The sequence below is a fragment of the Cyprinodon variegatus genome, unplaced genomic scaffold (genome assembly GCF_000732505.1).
Source record: "Cyprinodon variegatus isolate N-32 unplaced genomic scaffold, C_variegatus-1.0 Scaffold783, whole genome shotgun sequence".
NCBI lineage: Eukaryota > Metazoa > Chordata > Actinopteri > Cyprinodontiformes > Cyprinodontidae > Cyprinodon > Cyprinodon variegatus.
The window spans coordinates 325,950-341,011 of NW_015151236.1; the positions used below are offsets into that span (position 1 = coordinate 325,950).

At 38.9% G+C, this 15,062-nt stretch overlaps 1 protein-coding gene across 2 annotated transcripts in view; it reads left to right on the forward strand.

Annotated features, from left to right (window-relative positions):
* LOC107098493 (ecto-NOX disulfide-thiol exchanger 2-like) overlaps positions 1–15,062 on the forward strand; it is a 245,190-nt gene that overhangs the window by 178,848 nt on the left and 51,280 nt on the right. For both annotated transcript variants that reach the window (XM_015396212.1, XM_015396214.1), the window contains one exon: positions 13,632–13,760. In XM_015396212.1, coding sequence (XP_015251698.1) covers positions 13,632–13,760 — 129 coding nt within the window. The remainder of the gene's footprint in view (positions 1–13,631; positions 13,761–15,062) is intronic.

A 15,062-nucleotide genomic window follows, 5' to 3' on the forward strand; every position in this document is an offset into this window, starting at 1 on the left:
GTTTTATTTTAGTATAATGTTATCAGTGGGATGCAGAGTCTCGATTTGTGACATGATTTAGTTTTTCAACAGTTCAGCCCTCTGATGGCAGTGGGGAAGAAGCTGTTGCAGAATCTGCTCATCCTGCATCTAATGCTGCAATGTCTAACAGACAAATTTAGGCCAATTAAACGATGATAATCTTACATTGTGTTTCATATTTATAGGAATCAAAAGACTGAAAAATGTTTTGTGCTCCATCTAGACCTTAAACGTGCTTAGAAGACAGACACGGACTGTGCTGATATTTGGTCCTTACCATTCAGCCACAATCTGAGTGATGCAAACATTACCTTTTCAGAACTGGCAGGGTTTCAAGTTGGGCTTTCTGATGAAACCAGCTTTTTTTTTTCCACACATGGAACGATAAAAAATGTATTACAGCCTCTATTCACAACCTCCTATCATTATCACACCACATTATTCAGAGAGCTTTGATAGCCTTGTTGTGGAGACTTTACAGCCCTGTTTGTAATCTTTTTTTCTCTCTTTCATGTGTTTTTATCTCTCATTCCTTTTTCCCCGTCCCAAGATATTGCCGTAATCTGTTTTCGTCAGTCTCTCTTCTCAATCCGATGTGGGGAAGAGCTTTCGCTTGTTCAGGAGCAGATGTTCCTCCTTGACAGCATTGACATGAACACAAGGGCCTTTGTTCTGTTTGGATAAAATACCTCCCAATAAAGCAGCTGAAATGAGGTTGTTTACTACCACTAATCTTCCTATCTTGGAAGGTTTGTACTTTGCTGGACCGCTCCTCTGAGATCCATGCAAATGTTGACTGTTGTCATTAGATTTGATCTTTTTATGGTTGCCTCTTCAGATGCAAACGACTGCACAGCATCTGTTGTGCACGCATGTGGGTTCTTTGCTTTGTTGAGTTTTAGCATTCAGTACTGTCTCAAAAAAAAAATAAAGAACTTAAGATATTTTTAGCATTTTTTTTTACAATAAAGCAAGGATAGCTGCTTTTGTTGAACACCAAAACTATTAAACTGTTGATTCACTGCCTGCCTGTTCAGGGATGGAAGGTTACAAACAACATCACTGCCCAGAATATTAATCTCTAAATATATCCATGCACATGTGATTTAAATGGCTTCATATGTTTGGAACATTATAAACGAGTTTATAAGGGAGTTCTTAGTGCTGCACATGTGTAGAAATTAAACAATTGAGTAAAAAATGTTTTCCTCCATATTTAGCCGATGATTTGCAGTCAAAATGTTCTATCCATCCATCTATCTAACTGCCTACATAGACAGATAGGTTTATGCTTTATTGTTCTCACAGGGAAATTTGCCTTGGATATCGTACACTATGCAATGCTGCTTCAACTACCAAATGCTCTACAAACAATAAATCTCATCTGAACACCGGATAAACAAATTTTGCAAGATAAATGCTTTTTAAAAAAGTAAAAAAAAAAAAAACACTTTGTTTTCAAGTTTGAAGACGTTTGGCTTCCCATTCAGGAACCTTTTTCAATTGAAAATGTCAGAATTAGCGTTGAATTCCAAGCTTTATAGATTAGACTGAAACAAAGTTGTCTTTTGGTTTAGAAAACATGCAAATTGAACCGGAAGGACGGGTCTGCCTGCTTAGTAATGGGGAGTTGTTGAGATCTACGTTAGCCTGCAATACCCGATACTGGTCTATGCCTCTGAAATGGGAGTCGTTACGGGCATTGTTGGCCTGGCTGACCAGAAGGAATAGACTCTATCGCTGCATTGTAGGTTTTTGAGAGCTGAAACCTGAGTCCACCCCTTCTGTTTAACGTTAATTCTGACATTTGGAATTGAAAAAACTTCCTGGATGGGAAGCGAAACGTCTTCAAACTTGGAAAGAAAGTCCAGTGGATTGTTTTTTTTTTACTTTTTTGGAATGACTATGACCTTAATGACTGAGAATCTTCACCAAGATTAAAGCTTTATGTTAAGAACTACTCTCTTTAGAGCAGAAAGACAAACACTTAAACTATTAGTTTGAGTGAGATGTTTAACAGCAAAGCTAGACAAAGCCTGAAGGAGAAAAACAAAAAAGCATCCATTCATATGCCAGCTGATCTCGGAGCAAACAGGTCTGTTAGAGAAACCAAGTAATCCTTTCCTCTGCTGCGTTCTCAGGCTAAGGGAGACACCTGTTATAGTCCCTTCAATATGCAAGTCTCATTGAAGTAAAATGTAAAAACCTCTAAAAATGGTAATTAGGACCCCCTAAACTGAAATAGATTGATTTAAATGGACTTGAAAAGCAGGAAAAATTCCAAGTACCATTCTTAGTGTCTACGATTTGCTAAAAGAACATAAAATCTGAAGAACAAAAATTAAAAGGAGTTGATCAAATAAGAATTTGTTGATATGATTGGACTGTTTTAGAGTTAGATATCTATTATACCAGTAGGTGATATGCTACCATTTGTCTTGACAGGTTATGTGCTGTGAATTATCGTTATATGAATAAAGTTAAATGAGCTGGTTGGAAATCTTTCATGCTATTCATTCACTGTCATTGCTTACATGTGGAAACTACGGTTTGATATGATTTTGATGTGTCTGAGTGATTGATGCGGATTCTTTTGGATGGTTGGTCTTCCCATCAGACTCCCATCCTCTCTAGATTGATGCATGCACTCATAAACTGCTCTAATAAATGTTTAAACCAGCCTCCTGATACAGACAAACCTGACGGGTCACATGCTGATGAGAGTGTCTGTGGGTCAGGGCTGTGAATTGTGAATTATTTTACTTCTCCAGGAAAGGTTTGTTTTGATGCCCTTTCACCTTGATTGACTGTTGCATTCAGTTGAATTGTATTAAATATGCATTAGCCTTTCACTAAGGGGTTTGACTTTACCAAGGATTGGCTTCACTTTGGCTATTGCAGTCTTGATTTTGTAGTTTCTAATTTGACCTATGCACTCATAACCTCAGTTATCATTATTTTGGTGTTTCAAACAATAACGTTTTAAAGCATATGCATGTTTTTTCGGCTTCTTGGAAATTTCTTTGTTGCATGTTTCCTTTCAACCCACTTTAAAGACTTCTGTTTTTTTTATATGTAGAGTTTAGAAAACAATTCTCATTATCTTGTTCTGTTCAGGCAGACAGCTCTTGCAGGATATTTAATAACTTTTTATTTCTGTAGCGTTCTCAAACTACCTGCCTTTTAGTTTCCCTGTGAACATTTGAATGGACTCACAACGAAACAGGAAAAGTAAACATGAAGCTTTAAGCAAGAATTTCTACAGAAACAAAATTACAAATATTTAGGAAAGAAATATTAAAAACTTTATTAATTTCTCAAGGTAATTAAATCACATTATTTCATATTTTTAGATCCAGTTTTGCATAAGTTCATTTATAATTTATTACTAGTCACTGTAATAAGTTTAGGCAGTTGTAAAATAAAAGCAGAGGGAGGTTCTTCTCCAGTTTATTTCCTCCTTGAGGTTAGATTGTTTTCTGTCTTCCTCTGTCCTCCTTGCGTTCTGACTTTGTTGTCTTCTTTGGTTCTAAAAGAGACACCAGTGTATTAGAAGACTCAGGGCATTCCTCACTGTGCTCCCCCTAATCACCAGACCACTAGCAGGTTTATCATAATTAACAGATCAAAGAAGTGGAAAAAAGGGCAGTCATACATTATTAAACAGACACTGTGTGAATATGTGTACGTTAAGCCTGTAAGTAATAAAAAAACTCAACTGATCTAATTTAGAAGAGCTTCCATAATTAATCAGTCTATTAAGAAAATGCAGGAGATTTTTTTTGTGTGCCTTTTTTGTTTCTTACTACAGTGAGTAGTCAGAAACACAAACACGCAGGCTTGCATTCAGGAGAAGATTAAGGTCAGAAAAGGCTGAAGAGGCTTTCTGCATTCCATGCATTTTCCGTTTGCAGGAATAAGTATGCAGACTTCACAGTCTTTCAAATGGAAAATGCCAGACTTCTTCTTTAATATTGTGTGGAAGGCTCAAGAGTCAACAGCAAATATTCAGAGATAACTTTATTTTTCTTTGGTTCTGGAGCAGGTGGGGAAATTTAATCAAGTTCATCTGTCTTTTCAACACTGATTTTTTTTTTTATCATTTTGCAGCACAAGATCAACTAATAATGCTACCATAATCTCCCTTTTACATGTGTGGAAAAATAACACATAAATTCAACAAATATTTAGCATTAAGATAAGGGATAAAATTCTATTTGCTACTGTTATCATTTTATTATTTGTCAGTATTTTGACATATACAAATAAGAGAATAAAATTAAGTTGGTAATCATTTTATAAACGAATATAAAGAACAATTTGAATTGAAATCTTTATGGATGCTTTTTTCTTTTAGTGTCTGCTAACACGGACACCCAGCAGACATTTTAAAAGATGCCCTAGTTTAAAGCTGGTGAAAATAGTTGTAAAATAGAAAATGAACACCGTTTGAATTTTATAGTTGTCATAAATATACCTGCTGTTTGGTTTTGATTCTCTCTGTAAAGCAGCCTGACACGCTAATGATGGGTAGTTAACCCTTAGCAGGTACTGTTAAAATCTTAAACTCCCCCCCCTTCCCTAAGGATAGAAAAGGTTCCCTTCCTAAAAATGGCAGTCAGTCAGTTTGGATTGTTTTAACCCTGCTCTTTTTCAAATGATCTAATCTATGTTAAACATTACAATAACTAACAGCAATTCTCCCATATTATCTTTCAGTTATCTATCCTAAGGGGTACGATCCAGTATCCCATTGTTCTATTGGAGCCTTACCATCTTAGACATTAACATCTGCATCAAGTATTTGCCTCATTGTGTTGTCAGCTGGAAAAATAGAAAGTTTTCCCTCCTGAACACCTGAGGAACCTGGCGTTCTGCTGGCTGCCACATCTTTAACCCTTCATCAACTGAGAAATAAAGATCAATCAAACAGAACAAAGGCAAAACTCTGTCCTATATGCACCTCATTTATAAACTAGTCATCCTACAAGTCATGCATGATTGTGAACTGTAGGGCTTGTGACTTAAACTTAGACATACTTTATGAACTTTATTATTAATTTCAATGCAGTTTTTTAACGTGAATAAGCAGTTTGGCAGTGAAATGAACATTTACATTTATAAAGTGCAGCAGTGATCAAAATGTAAGCAGTGTAGGAGAGACATGGTTCAAAAGGCATTCATGTGAAAGTTCAGAGCAGTGAAAAAATAAGTAATTATGGCGCAAAATGCAGAAGAACACTGAGTAATATTCTATTTAAGGGGATTTGAAAATTCGCCATGTAGTGGAAGTATGATGTTTACAGTGTGATGCAGAGTCTTGATTTGTGATTTCGATTAGAGTTTTCAACAGTGTGATTGAAGTGGGGAAAAAGCTGTTACAGATCCTGTTGGAACTGCATCGGATGCTGCAAAGTCTCCTCCCAGAGGGCAGCAGGGAGAACAGTCCATGGTGGGAGTGTGAGGGCTCATTGATGATGTTATTGGCTGGGGACACACAGCGCTGGGATGAAATGTCTTTAATGGAGGGAAGAGGAGCCCCGGTTATCCTTCCTGCTGTTCTCACCACTCCCCTCATCTTCATTCAGTCTGAGGGTCTGCAGCCTCCATACCACACAGTGAACAGCTTGTTAGAACGCTCTCTATGGTGCCTCTGTAGGAGGTTGTGAGGATGGGTGGGGGCAGGTGGGCTCTCCTTAACCTCTGCAGGAAGCACAAGTGCTTTTGTGCCCTTTTGATAAGTGAGGTAGTGTTTTCAGTCCAGGTAAGGGTGTCTATGATATGAACCCCCAGGAATTAGGGTGCTGCTGACCACCTCTACTGCTGAGCTGTTGATGAGCAGTGGAGCGTGGTTAGACTGGTTCTTCCTGAAAAAACGATGATCTCCTTCGTCTTCTCCACGTTCAGGATCAGGTTGTTGTCTCTGCACCAACTGCTCCACCTCCTCTCTGTAGTTGGGCTCATTGTTTCTGATGAGCCCTACTGCGGTAGTGTCCTCTGCAAACTTCACGATGTGAGTGATGGTGAACCTGGGGACACAGTCATGTGTCATCAAAGTGAACAGCAGGGGGTTCAGGACGCACCCCTGAGGGGAGCCTGTGCTCTGGGTGTGCTTAGGGTGGTTAAGTTCAAATATCTCTTTTTGTGCCTGAGATGCTCCGTAAGTTTATGTTCTAATTTAGAAAGGTTATATCGAGATTATTTTAAAAGTAGCCACTGGGATGTTTGTCATTGCCCCTCACAACTACTGCAAACAAAAAAACACATATTGGGTTTAAAAGACGACAGCAGGCTACATGGGCGTTGGGATACAGTCGGTTAAGCTGTGTGAAGTTCGACACATCATGTCATCTCTATTTTTCTCTGAGTTTTTGAGGAAATGTTTTGACAAGAAATTGGGCCAATGTTTGGTTCATCATTGCTGCGTCCCTTCGAGTTAGAATTCAGTTATATGCAGCTGACTGTTGATTTTCCATTGGCGACCTTTAAAAAAAGTGACACACACTTACACTCTTTGGTCTTTAACCAAAGAACTCCTGAATAATGTAAAGGTGTTATTTTATGAGGCCAAACTTGGATGCGTCTGAACACAAGCTTGAAATGCTTCCCCTCCTTTTTCACCAGCTTCTTTTGTCATTCTCTCACATCAGCATCACAACCCTTCAATAAAGGCAGCCTTTCTTTCTCATTTTATCTCCATTCCTCATCTCTTCAGCTCCCCCTTGAATTTGCTCTCTAGGGGCCGTCATAAATCTCTGGTTAGCTGTTAAAACCATGCACATTTTAGACTAAATGGCCCCCAGCGTCTCTCTGCCTGCTGTTGGGGCTTACGGCCAATGGGCCTTTAAATGACTTAATTTCCTATCCACCTCCTGGGGGAATTTTCGGGAAGCTAAAGGCTGGTCACGGCCTGCAGAGAATGAATATCAGGAAAGCTTTGGGCTGGATGAAGCCGAGCTGAATTGAAATCACTATTCCTTTAATTGCCATTGGCAATATCCTGAATGCTGATATATACTTCAGTGTTAGGGGTTGCGGTCATACGGTGGGTGGGGGGGACGTTTTCTAGACATTCCTTGACTTATAAAGGCTCTTCAGGTAACTAGATATAGAACATATGCATCTTTAATGGGAAAATGTTTCATTTAAACATTTAAAAAAAATTTTTTTTAATGCAAAACAAGTTGTTCCACTAAAAAGTATTTTTTGTGCCTGCCTCTGCTGAGGTGTTAAAGGCCCGGGTTTCCCTCCGCCTGTCTGCATTATTGGATCTGGCATCTCTCATCTCTCTCTTGACTGCATAGATTCTCTTTAAGGTTTAGGTCAGGCCAGTTTAGTGGTGATACCTTGCTCATTAAACCAGGTATTGGTACTTTTGGCAGCGTATGCAGGCAGCAAGTCCTGCTGGAAAATGAACGCTGTGTCTCTATAAAGCTTGTCAGCAAAGGAAAGTACCGAATTATTCCCTGGTAAATTGCTGCGCTGACTTTGCACTAAAGAAAACAGTGCAGCAGCACCAGGAGATGACATGGCAGCTTAAATTATCACTAACTCTGGAAACTAAACATTAGACTAAGGCTGGATGATTTAGCAGAAATCTAAATCGTGATTTTTTTTTTCTTTTTTAGCCAATATTGTAATTTTATTCTGATTTTCCTGTGCACTAAACACAAGCATGTTTTGTTGCCCTTGGCTTGACTTCACTCCAGGTTTTCATTGTTTTAATGGTTTTGAAAGCTAACTTGTACAGCAATAATTGTCACAGGACTTTATTGTTATGTTAAAAATGTGACTTTTACTCATATGCATGGATCTGCTAACCTGACTCCGCCAGATGGATTTGCTCTGCATATCCATCTGGAAACCTTCCGTTGAAGTAATTTTGGGAAGGGGCTAAAATACTGGTTAGCTGATTGGCCAATGTTGGTGATAGACAGGCCAAATAAACCAATCAGATCAATGAAGCATATGACGTAACAGAGCAACGACGAAGAGGAGCCAATTGATAGATCAAACTCTTGCCGAAACCAGTCGGGAGAAGAGCAAAAACATCTTTTCCTCTGAGAAAAGCCTCCAGAGCAGTGTTTTGCTCTTCTTTCAGTGAAGAAATACAGTGAAATTCCGAAAAAACTTGCTCGATAGCCACGCTAACGCTAGTTTCATCGGCTGAAGCCGCCATGTTCTTTAGACTGAACTGTCGCGCTTCTCGTTGCGTCACACCTCAACCCGCCTCAAAGCCAACGCTGATTGGACGTTCGTTTGGTGAACGGCTCCAAATTTTCTTCAAAGGAGAGTCTCCAGACTGATTAGCGAGTGAAATCTTGAAAGCTCGCGAGATCAGAATGGTCTCACGAGGCTATAGATCTGCATGTTAGATTCAGTTTTCTCTATTCTTCTTTGGTGCTGCAAACCCACTTTCAGCATATTACTGCCCCTTAAAGGGCTAGAGTGAGAAAGTCAGTGTCTACTTTTGCTAAATGCAATGTGTGGGACTTGAAAATTATGATTAGTTATATTTTGACTGTATTTCAAAGCAAATAATTGCCCAGTGCTCCATTTAACAAGTTCAAGTTTTGGGGTTACAGCCTCAGTTATTGTTTCAATGTTGTCTTTATTTCAGAAGTGGCTAAACAGAATGAATACACCACTGTAGCTCATATCTTAAACACATCTTTGTGTTGTGACTCTTAATGCAGTGTCTCCGTGCACCTGGCTTAGCATACCTGCAAATGGTGTAGTGATCCTGTTCCTTTTGCACCTTTTTTTAGCCCAGTTTTTCCTTCCACTCAACTTTTTAAATCTGCATGGATGCAGGGGTGCTTTATAAGTAGCTAGATTCTTTAGATTTTTTTGTCAGACCCCATTAGGGATGCAGGATATATCTGCATTGACATCTATATCTGCTGATGTTAGTGATTTTAAACATAGGTATATGGCTAATAAGTAAAACTGCAATTTTTAACAGCTGATGGTCATGGGATAGGTCATGTAATGTTTGTTTGGTCATGCTACAGTGATAGAGCCACAGCACAGGACTCTGGCTGTTTAACTAAAGCACTCTGCCCCTTTTTTCACCGTGTCCAAATGGTAGGGAAATCAGCCATAACGGCAATATTAATATTTATACAGGCCCAAAGTTTTCTATCAGTGCGTCCCCAGACTCCAATTATTTACTCAAGCATTTCTGTGTTAAAATATTTTTATTTCTTTAATACATTTTAATCTTGATTTCTTGAAAACCGTTTTTTTCCAACTCACAGTCAACAGAAAATTATGCTTTCAATATACTGCAATGTGGAAAATGACACTAGATAATGTACGTTTTCCTTTTTAACTGACATGACTGAAACAGAATGAATTTATTGATCATTTTCTCCATAGATTTTCTAAGGCTTTAAACAGATTTCTACTGTGTCTAAGAGTGCAAAAATCTGTAACCTAAAAAAAAGGGGACATGTTGTAATCCTGTCTGTTTTACAGCATTTCAAAGCATTGCATTTCTAAATGGTGCTAGGCCATCCCACGAGGAGAGGAAAAATGTTGACCTCTACACCTCGATTTAAATGCGGCCAAGCTTAACCAGATTGACTTATTAAGTCTCAGCCTTCAGAGCTCCACATTTTGCCGTCCTCTGTGTCAGGAGGTCTTGTGCTACACATGCTATGATCGCTCAAACGATGTAATTAGATTCGCCATTAGCATGAAATATTTATTTGAGAGAAAATATGAATTTATTTTTCAGTCTTTCCTTTAAGCTTATATTTATTTTTTCAGTTAGACATTTATGGCTTCATTTTTAGATATTTTTTGGTATTTACTATATTTCTAGTCTTTCTACCAAGGTGAATCTGTCTGCTCTGTACCCTCATCCATTTGTAAGCCCTGAGCATCGGGAGATGTTTGTTATTCCTTCCTAGATGTCACATATCAGTCCATGAGTGTCACATGGCACGTTTAGGGGCTAAACTGATGCCCTCAAGGGCATGTTGTCATTTCAAAAGTACTGAAGGACGGGCATACAGACGCTGACCCCCAGAAAGTTGAATAAAATAAGATGTATGCTGTGGAAATGGAAGAGCGGATTTACCACTGGCACGTATTTTGTATGATGAAAATAAATTGGTGTACAAATTCAGACGGCTAAGCGAATGTGTGCGGCAGTAGAAGCGCATGAATGCTGGTGTGACGGACTCAAATGGAGACTTTTGTCTGCTGGGTCAAGAGGCGAGCATAGTGGAGATAACTTGACCTGTACTCTGGGCACACTTGAACATTTCTGACTGAATCGATTAAAAGCGTGGGACTTTAATTTCAGCCACACAATCAATATGTGGCCCGTCCTCTGGCCAGGAACTAGAATGGATGGATTTTTGTTCATGTTTTTATCCTTGAGACTATTGATACAATAATAAACGTTTTTCTTAAACCTGCATTTAGAGTATGGATAAGCACCATCTTTTTATCTTATCTTTATTGTCTTAAGGCTTAAAAAAAGGTTAGAAACAAAAAGAATATAATTTGTATCTAGTTCCTTTAGTTAATTCCAGTCTGATCACACAATGAGTTTTTTTTTTTTTTTAAATTAGATTTTTTTTCCTAATTGATCATCTAAATACATTGAAGGAAGACTTTATAGAGGGAAACTAAAATAAAAATAAACTATGGATATTTCTTATCTAGTTATCTTATATCTGTGGTCTAAAATGGCTGAAATCATATTACCGTAATTTTCGGACTATAAGCCACAACTTTTTCCACATTTTTCGACCTTGCGGCTTATATAACAATGCGGCTTATCTATGGACTTTTACAACTAACGGCCACTAGGGTAATACCTAAATCTATGGATTTTACCATCCACCATGTTGACATAACATTTTCTTCAACACACAAGTACGGTAGCCGCGCGTGCGGGAATGCGGAGGTCCTCACTGGTACGAGACAGAAAGACAGCGAGAAAGACGGACTTTGCGAGCGCAAGACAGTTTGTGTTAAACATAAAAAACCTGCGGTTTATTGTCCGGTGCGGCTTGTATATGTACAAATCATGCAATTTAGCTCCTGCGGCTTATATTCGGGTGCGGCTAATAGTCCGAAAATTACGGTACCGATTTTTGATACTCAAAAAACATTTTTCTTCATTAATTTGTTGCTTCTTTCTTTCTTTTGCGTGGACTGAATTGGATTAACCTAATTTTATTCCTCTCTGCTCAGGAAGTGGTTTTTTATTTCAAACTAAAAGTTCTTTAGGCAAATGTTTTTGTTTTTCTTAAATTGCATAACATTTTCCCCCTTTTCTACTTTTTTGTATTGTTGCTGCTTCTTCGCTTGGACTACCCTGAAAAAAAAAAGAGGTTTTTAATCTCGTTGGAACTCAATCATGGCAGAAAAAAACTTCAATACAAACAAACTGACAGTTTCATCTATCCATTCATCACCATTCCACGATTCATATTTCTTTTATCTTTCCATTTATTGGTTTATATCAGTTTGATTGTCTGTGAATCCATTCTATTGTTTGGGCAGCCATCCGTCTGTCCATCCATCTGTAGGCTCTGTTATATTTTTTTATATAATGAATTCCTTCCATTTGTTTGTCCATCCAAAATTCTTGTAAACCTGATAAACAACATTACTATAAACTCTTTATTTTTTATTTACGGTTACTGATCATTATTGGTTTTATGGACCCTGAAAGACTCTTCTAAACAGAAGACATCACCTGTCCAACTCAGATTGAGTTTACTCATCAGCTCTCTGGAGAGTCTGGTTAATGTACTGTAAACTGTAATAAAACCGCTATAAAACAGCTCCCTACCGCTCTTCTCCTCCTTCATTTTAACTCCTGTAAAAGTGTCCCCAGTTAATAGGACTGTGTTCGTTAACAAGCTTGTGAAGTCCTCGTCAGCAGCATTATCACAGTGACACACAGGCACGCATGGTTTTATCAGACCTCTCTGTGGCAGCAACGGCAGACAGCTCTGCAATTAGTGACTCAGAGAGGAAGGCAAAGAGGCACACAGCATTATTACACATTGCCAGCTGTGTCTCAACTCCAAGAATACCAATATATTGGCTGGTGTTCAGACAGAAGCACATACATTTATACCTGTTGGCTCCGAAGTACGCTCTGCCTGAGACCTTGTGCTGTGTAAAGGGTGCGCAGAGTGCTGCTTTCCCCATCATTACCAGTTGTGCTTGCTTTGGCATTGTAGAAGAGGGCAGCCGGGCTTGGCCAGCAGTCACAGCAATTTACAGGTCTGTCAGAGAGAAAGAGGTCCACCAGATGAGAGAATTAAAGAGCGTTTAGAGCTGTGAAATAGATGGGAAGAATAAGCTGCCGGTTGACATATGATGTGTACATGTTGACCTTCTTGCAGCATTTTTATCGTGCATTCGCTTTAATATGCAGCACTCGAGTACAGGAACTCTGGGCCTGTTGGTTTGGCAAGATGTGTGCATAATTCTGGGCTTAATAGAAGATTTATCAACATTTTAGTAACAGGCTGTCTGAGCAGTACTAGATACAATCAGGATTTATGCTTAGTGCCATAATAATCTCCTTTTAGACATTATTTTCTATGGCCTCGAAGAGAAAAGCAGAAGGGAAGACTCATCGGTGTTCCTTTTCTTGTTGATATTACTAATATAATCCCATTTGTAGACCTTTCTCTGCCAGGGAAGGCTAAAAAAAATCGTTGTTGCTTTTCCAAAGTGATACAGGGTCAATTCCAGTTGGCTCTCAGTGCTGGTCACTGAGACAGAAAGTGTCGAGGCCAGCCGGCTAAAGCTACAAAACAAACAGTGCTAAAATAAATAGATGTCCGTGACAGTACTGTTGAAATCAGTGCTCAGAGACTGACTGCAGACCAACGGTAGCCCTTCTGTCCCCTCAGAGAACAAACAAAGGAACAATTGTTGACTAGAAAATGGCCTTAAAAACACAACATTCTTACTCCAGAGTCCCACTTATGTTTAAATTCTAGCAAAGTCATTTTTACACTATTTGCTTCTGTATGTCCTCCAAAATATATCATTAAACTGTACCAAGTTGTATATTAATACATCTCTTGGTAGGTGATTACCACATCTTAAAGATTGTTAAATGAAACCTGAGCTGTTATGAGTACAACACTTAAAACTTCATCTGATTCCTTAATTTGCATCAGAAAGCCAAAGTTCTCCTGCTCTTCTGACTCACTGGTTATTCACAGCCTTGCTGACTTGGTTACATCAAAGTGACAGTGGCGCTACAGTTTGTGATGTAGAGATTAAATAAGGGTTTACAGGCTGTGCAGCCAGACAAGAGATGGCAGAGACTCTGTTGTTCTCTACCAATGCCATGCACATCAGTTCCTGCCATAGTACAGGTGCTGCAAGAAAGAACAGTAACTGGATTACAGTAAATGTTCCTTCACTAGTAGTGATCCTTGGAAGTAAAATAAAAAATGACAGCATTTCAAAAAGGTGTTTAAAATTTCATGGTTTGCTGGAATTTATTTTATATACCTATCGGCCCAGCTGAGAATCACTGCCTCCTTTGGTTCAGGCTTGTTTTTTGATGTACTGTTCATCCAGCAGCCCATTTTCCTTTTTGTTTTGTTTTGCAGAAGGGATCTGTAACATGACAATGGACTCCAACTCAATGACGATGCCCATGTCAGACCCCAACCCCTGGGCAGCTATGAACAACATGGGGATGCCTCCTATAGGAATGACCGGACAGCCGCTTATACCAGGTAAAACCCATTTCATGTTTAAACTTAACATCCATGATGAAGTTTTACCCCAATATGGCCTTCATTGTTCTCAATTTATTTTTAGTAGAAAACCAAACAATCTTTTTCTTTGCAGCTAATGGAAATGTTAGGATTTATTGAACTGAAGCAGGTGGTAAAAAGTGGAAGGCTTCTCTGTATGCAGCACTGTATTGGCTTTGTTCCCTGAAGTCTCTTGCGGTGTTACATTAAAAGGTGGGAAAGCATATCTCTGTCTGTGCTGCTCGTATAAAAGCATGTTGAAACAACCCGGATGAGCTGAGTCACCAACATGGAAGTACAATATGCTGGCACATGCAGTCAAGCTCTGACTGACGGAGGCTGATGTGACTCAGTCAGGTTCAGAGCAGAAAAAGGAAGCAAGACGTTGCTTTGTATGTTTAGAGTTCACAGAGGGCAAAAGGTGGGTTTGGTTTGCTTTCCCTCCAAAAGCTTGCCGGATATCAGCAGATTCATATTTTCTTCTAAACCCTTTCTAATCACAAACCTGTTCAGTAGCTTGAAATTTCCTCCGTACAAAAAACGGTCAGTGTATCCTTTGGTCATCCATGTTCCTTTTAGAAACTATGTTAAAAAAAAAAGAAAAATGGGCTATTTTATTTTTTTATGATGCAAAATAAAAAAAGAAAATTTGTAATTGAAAGTGGGTCTCTTTTATCTGTGGGAAAAGGGATGAGAGAAACTTTGAAATCAATTTGCATTTCATTTTCTGTTTCGATTAATACTAAATGACGTTACTTAAAAAGCACATTTTCTCATTTTTCCACACAGGATGTTTTCAATTATTTCATAAGAGCACCAATAATTGAAAAGGATACATATATCTCAAAATGGAGAGAAAAATAATGCCTGCTAACATTTGATTTAATTTAGTTTATATCTATAAACATTACACGTCAACTTAAGGCACTTTCAATCAGTGCTTCAAAGTTTTCTATCTAAGGGAGCTCAGCTGGTTGCATCCAGTCTTTGACATTGCAGGGTTGGCCTTTCCTGGATGTGGTGTCAGTAGACATGAGCTGCATTTTGTTGTTGACTCTACAGCAAAAATCTGTTTTTTTTCAATCCCATGGCTCAGGAGGTAGGCGTTTGTCCTACAGCTGTTGGCTCGCTGGTTCATCCCCTCTGCTCTAATGATCTCAGGCTCTCTGGCAAAACACTTCCTCGCCTTGCCTACTTTGAGTGGCCAGAGGGCCCGGCGGCCTTGTATGGCAGCCTGGCTACTGTCAATGCCCAGGGCTGCTGTGGCTACAAAGCAGCTCA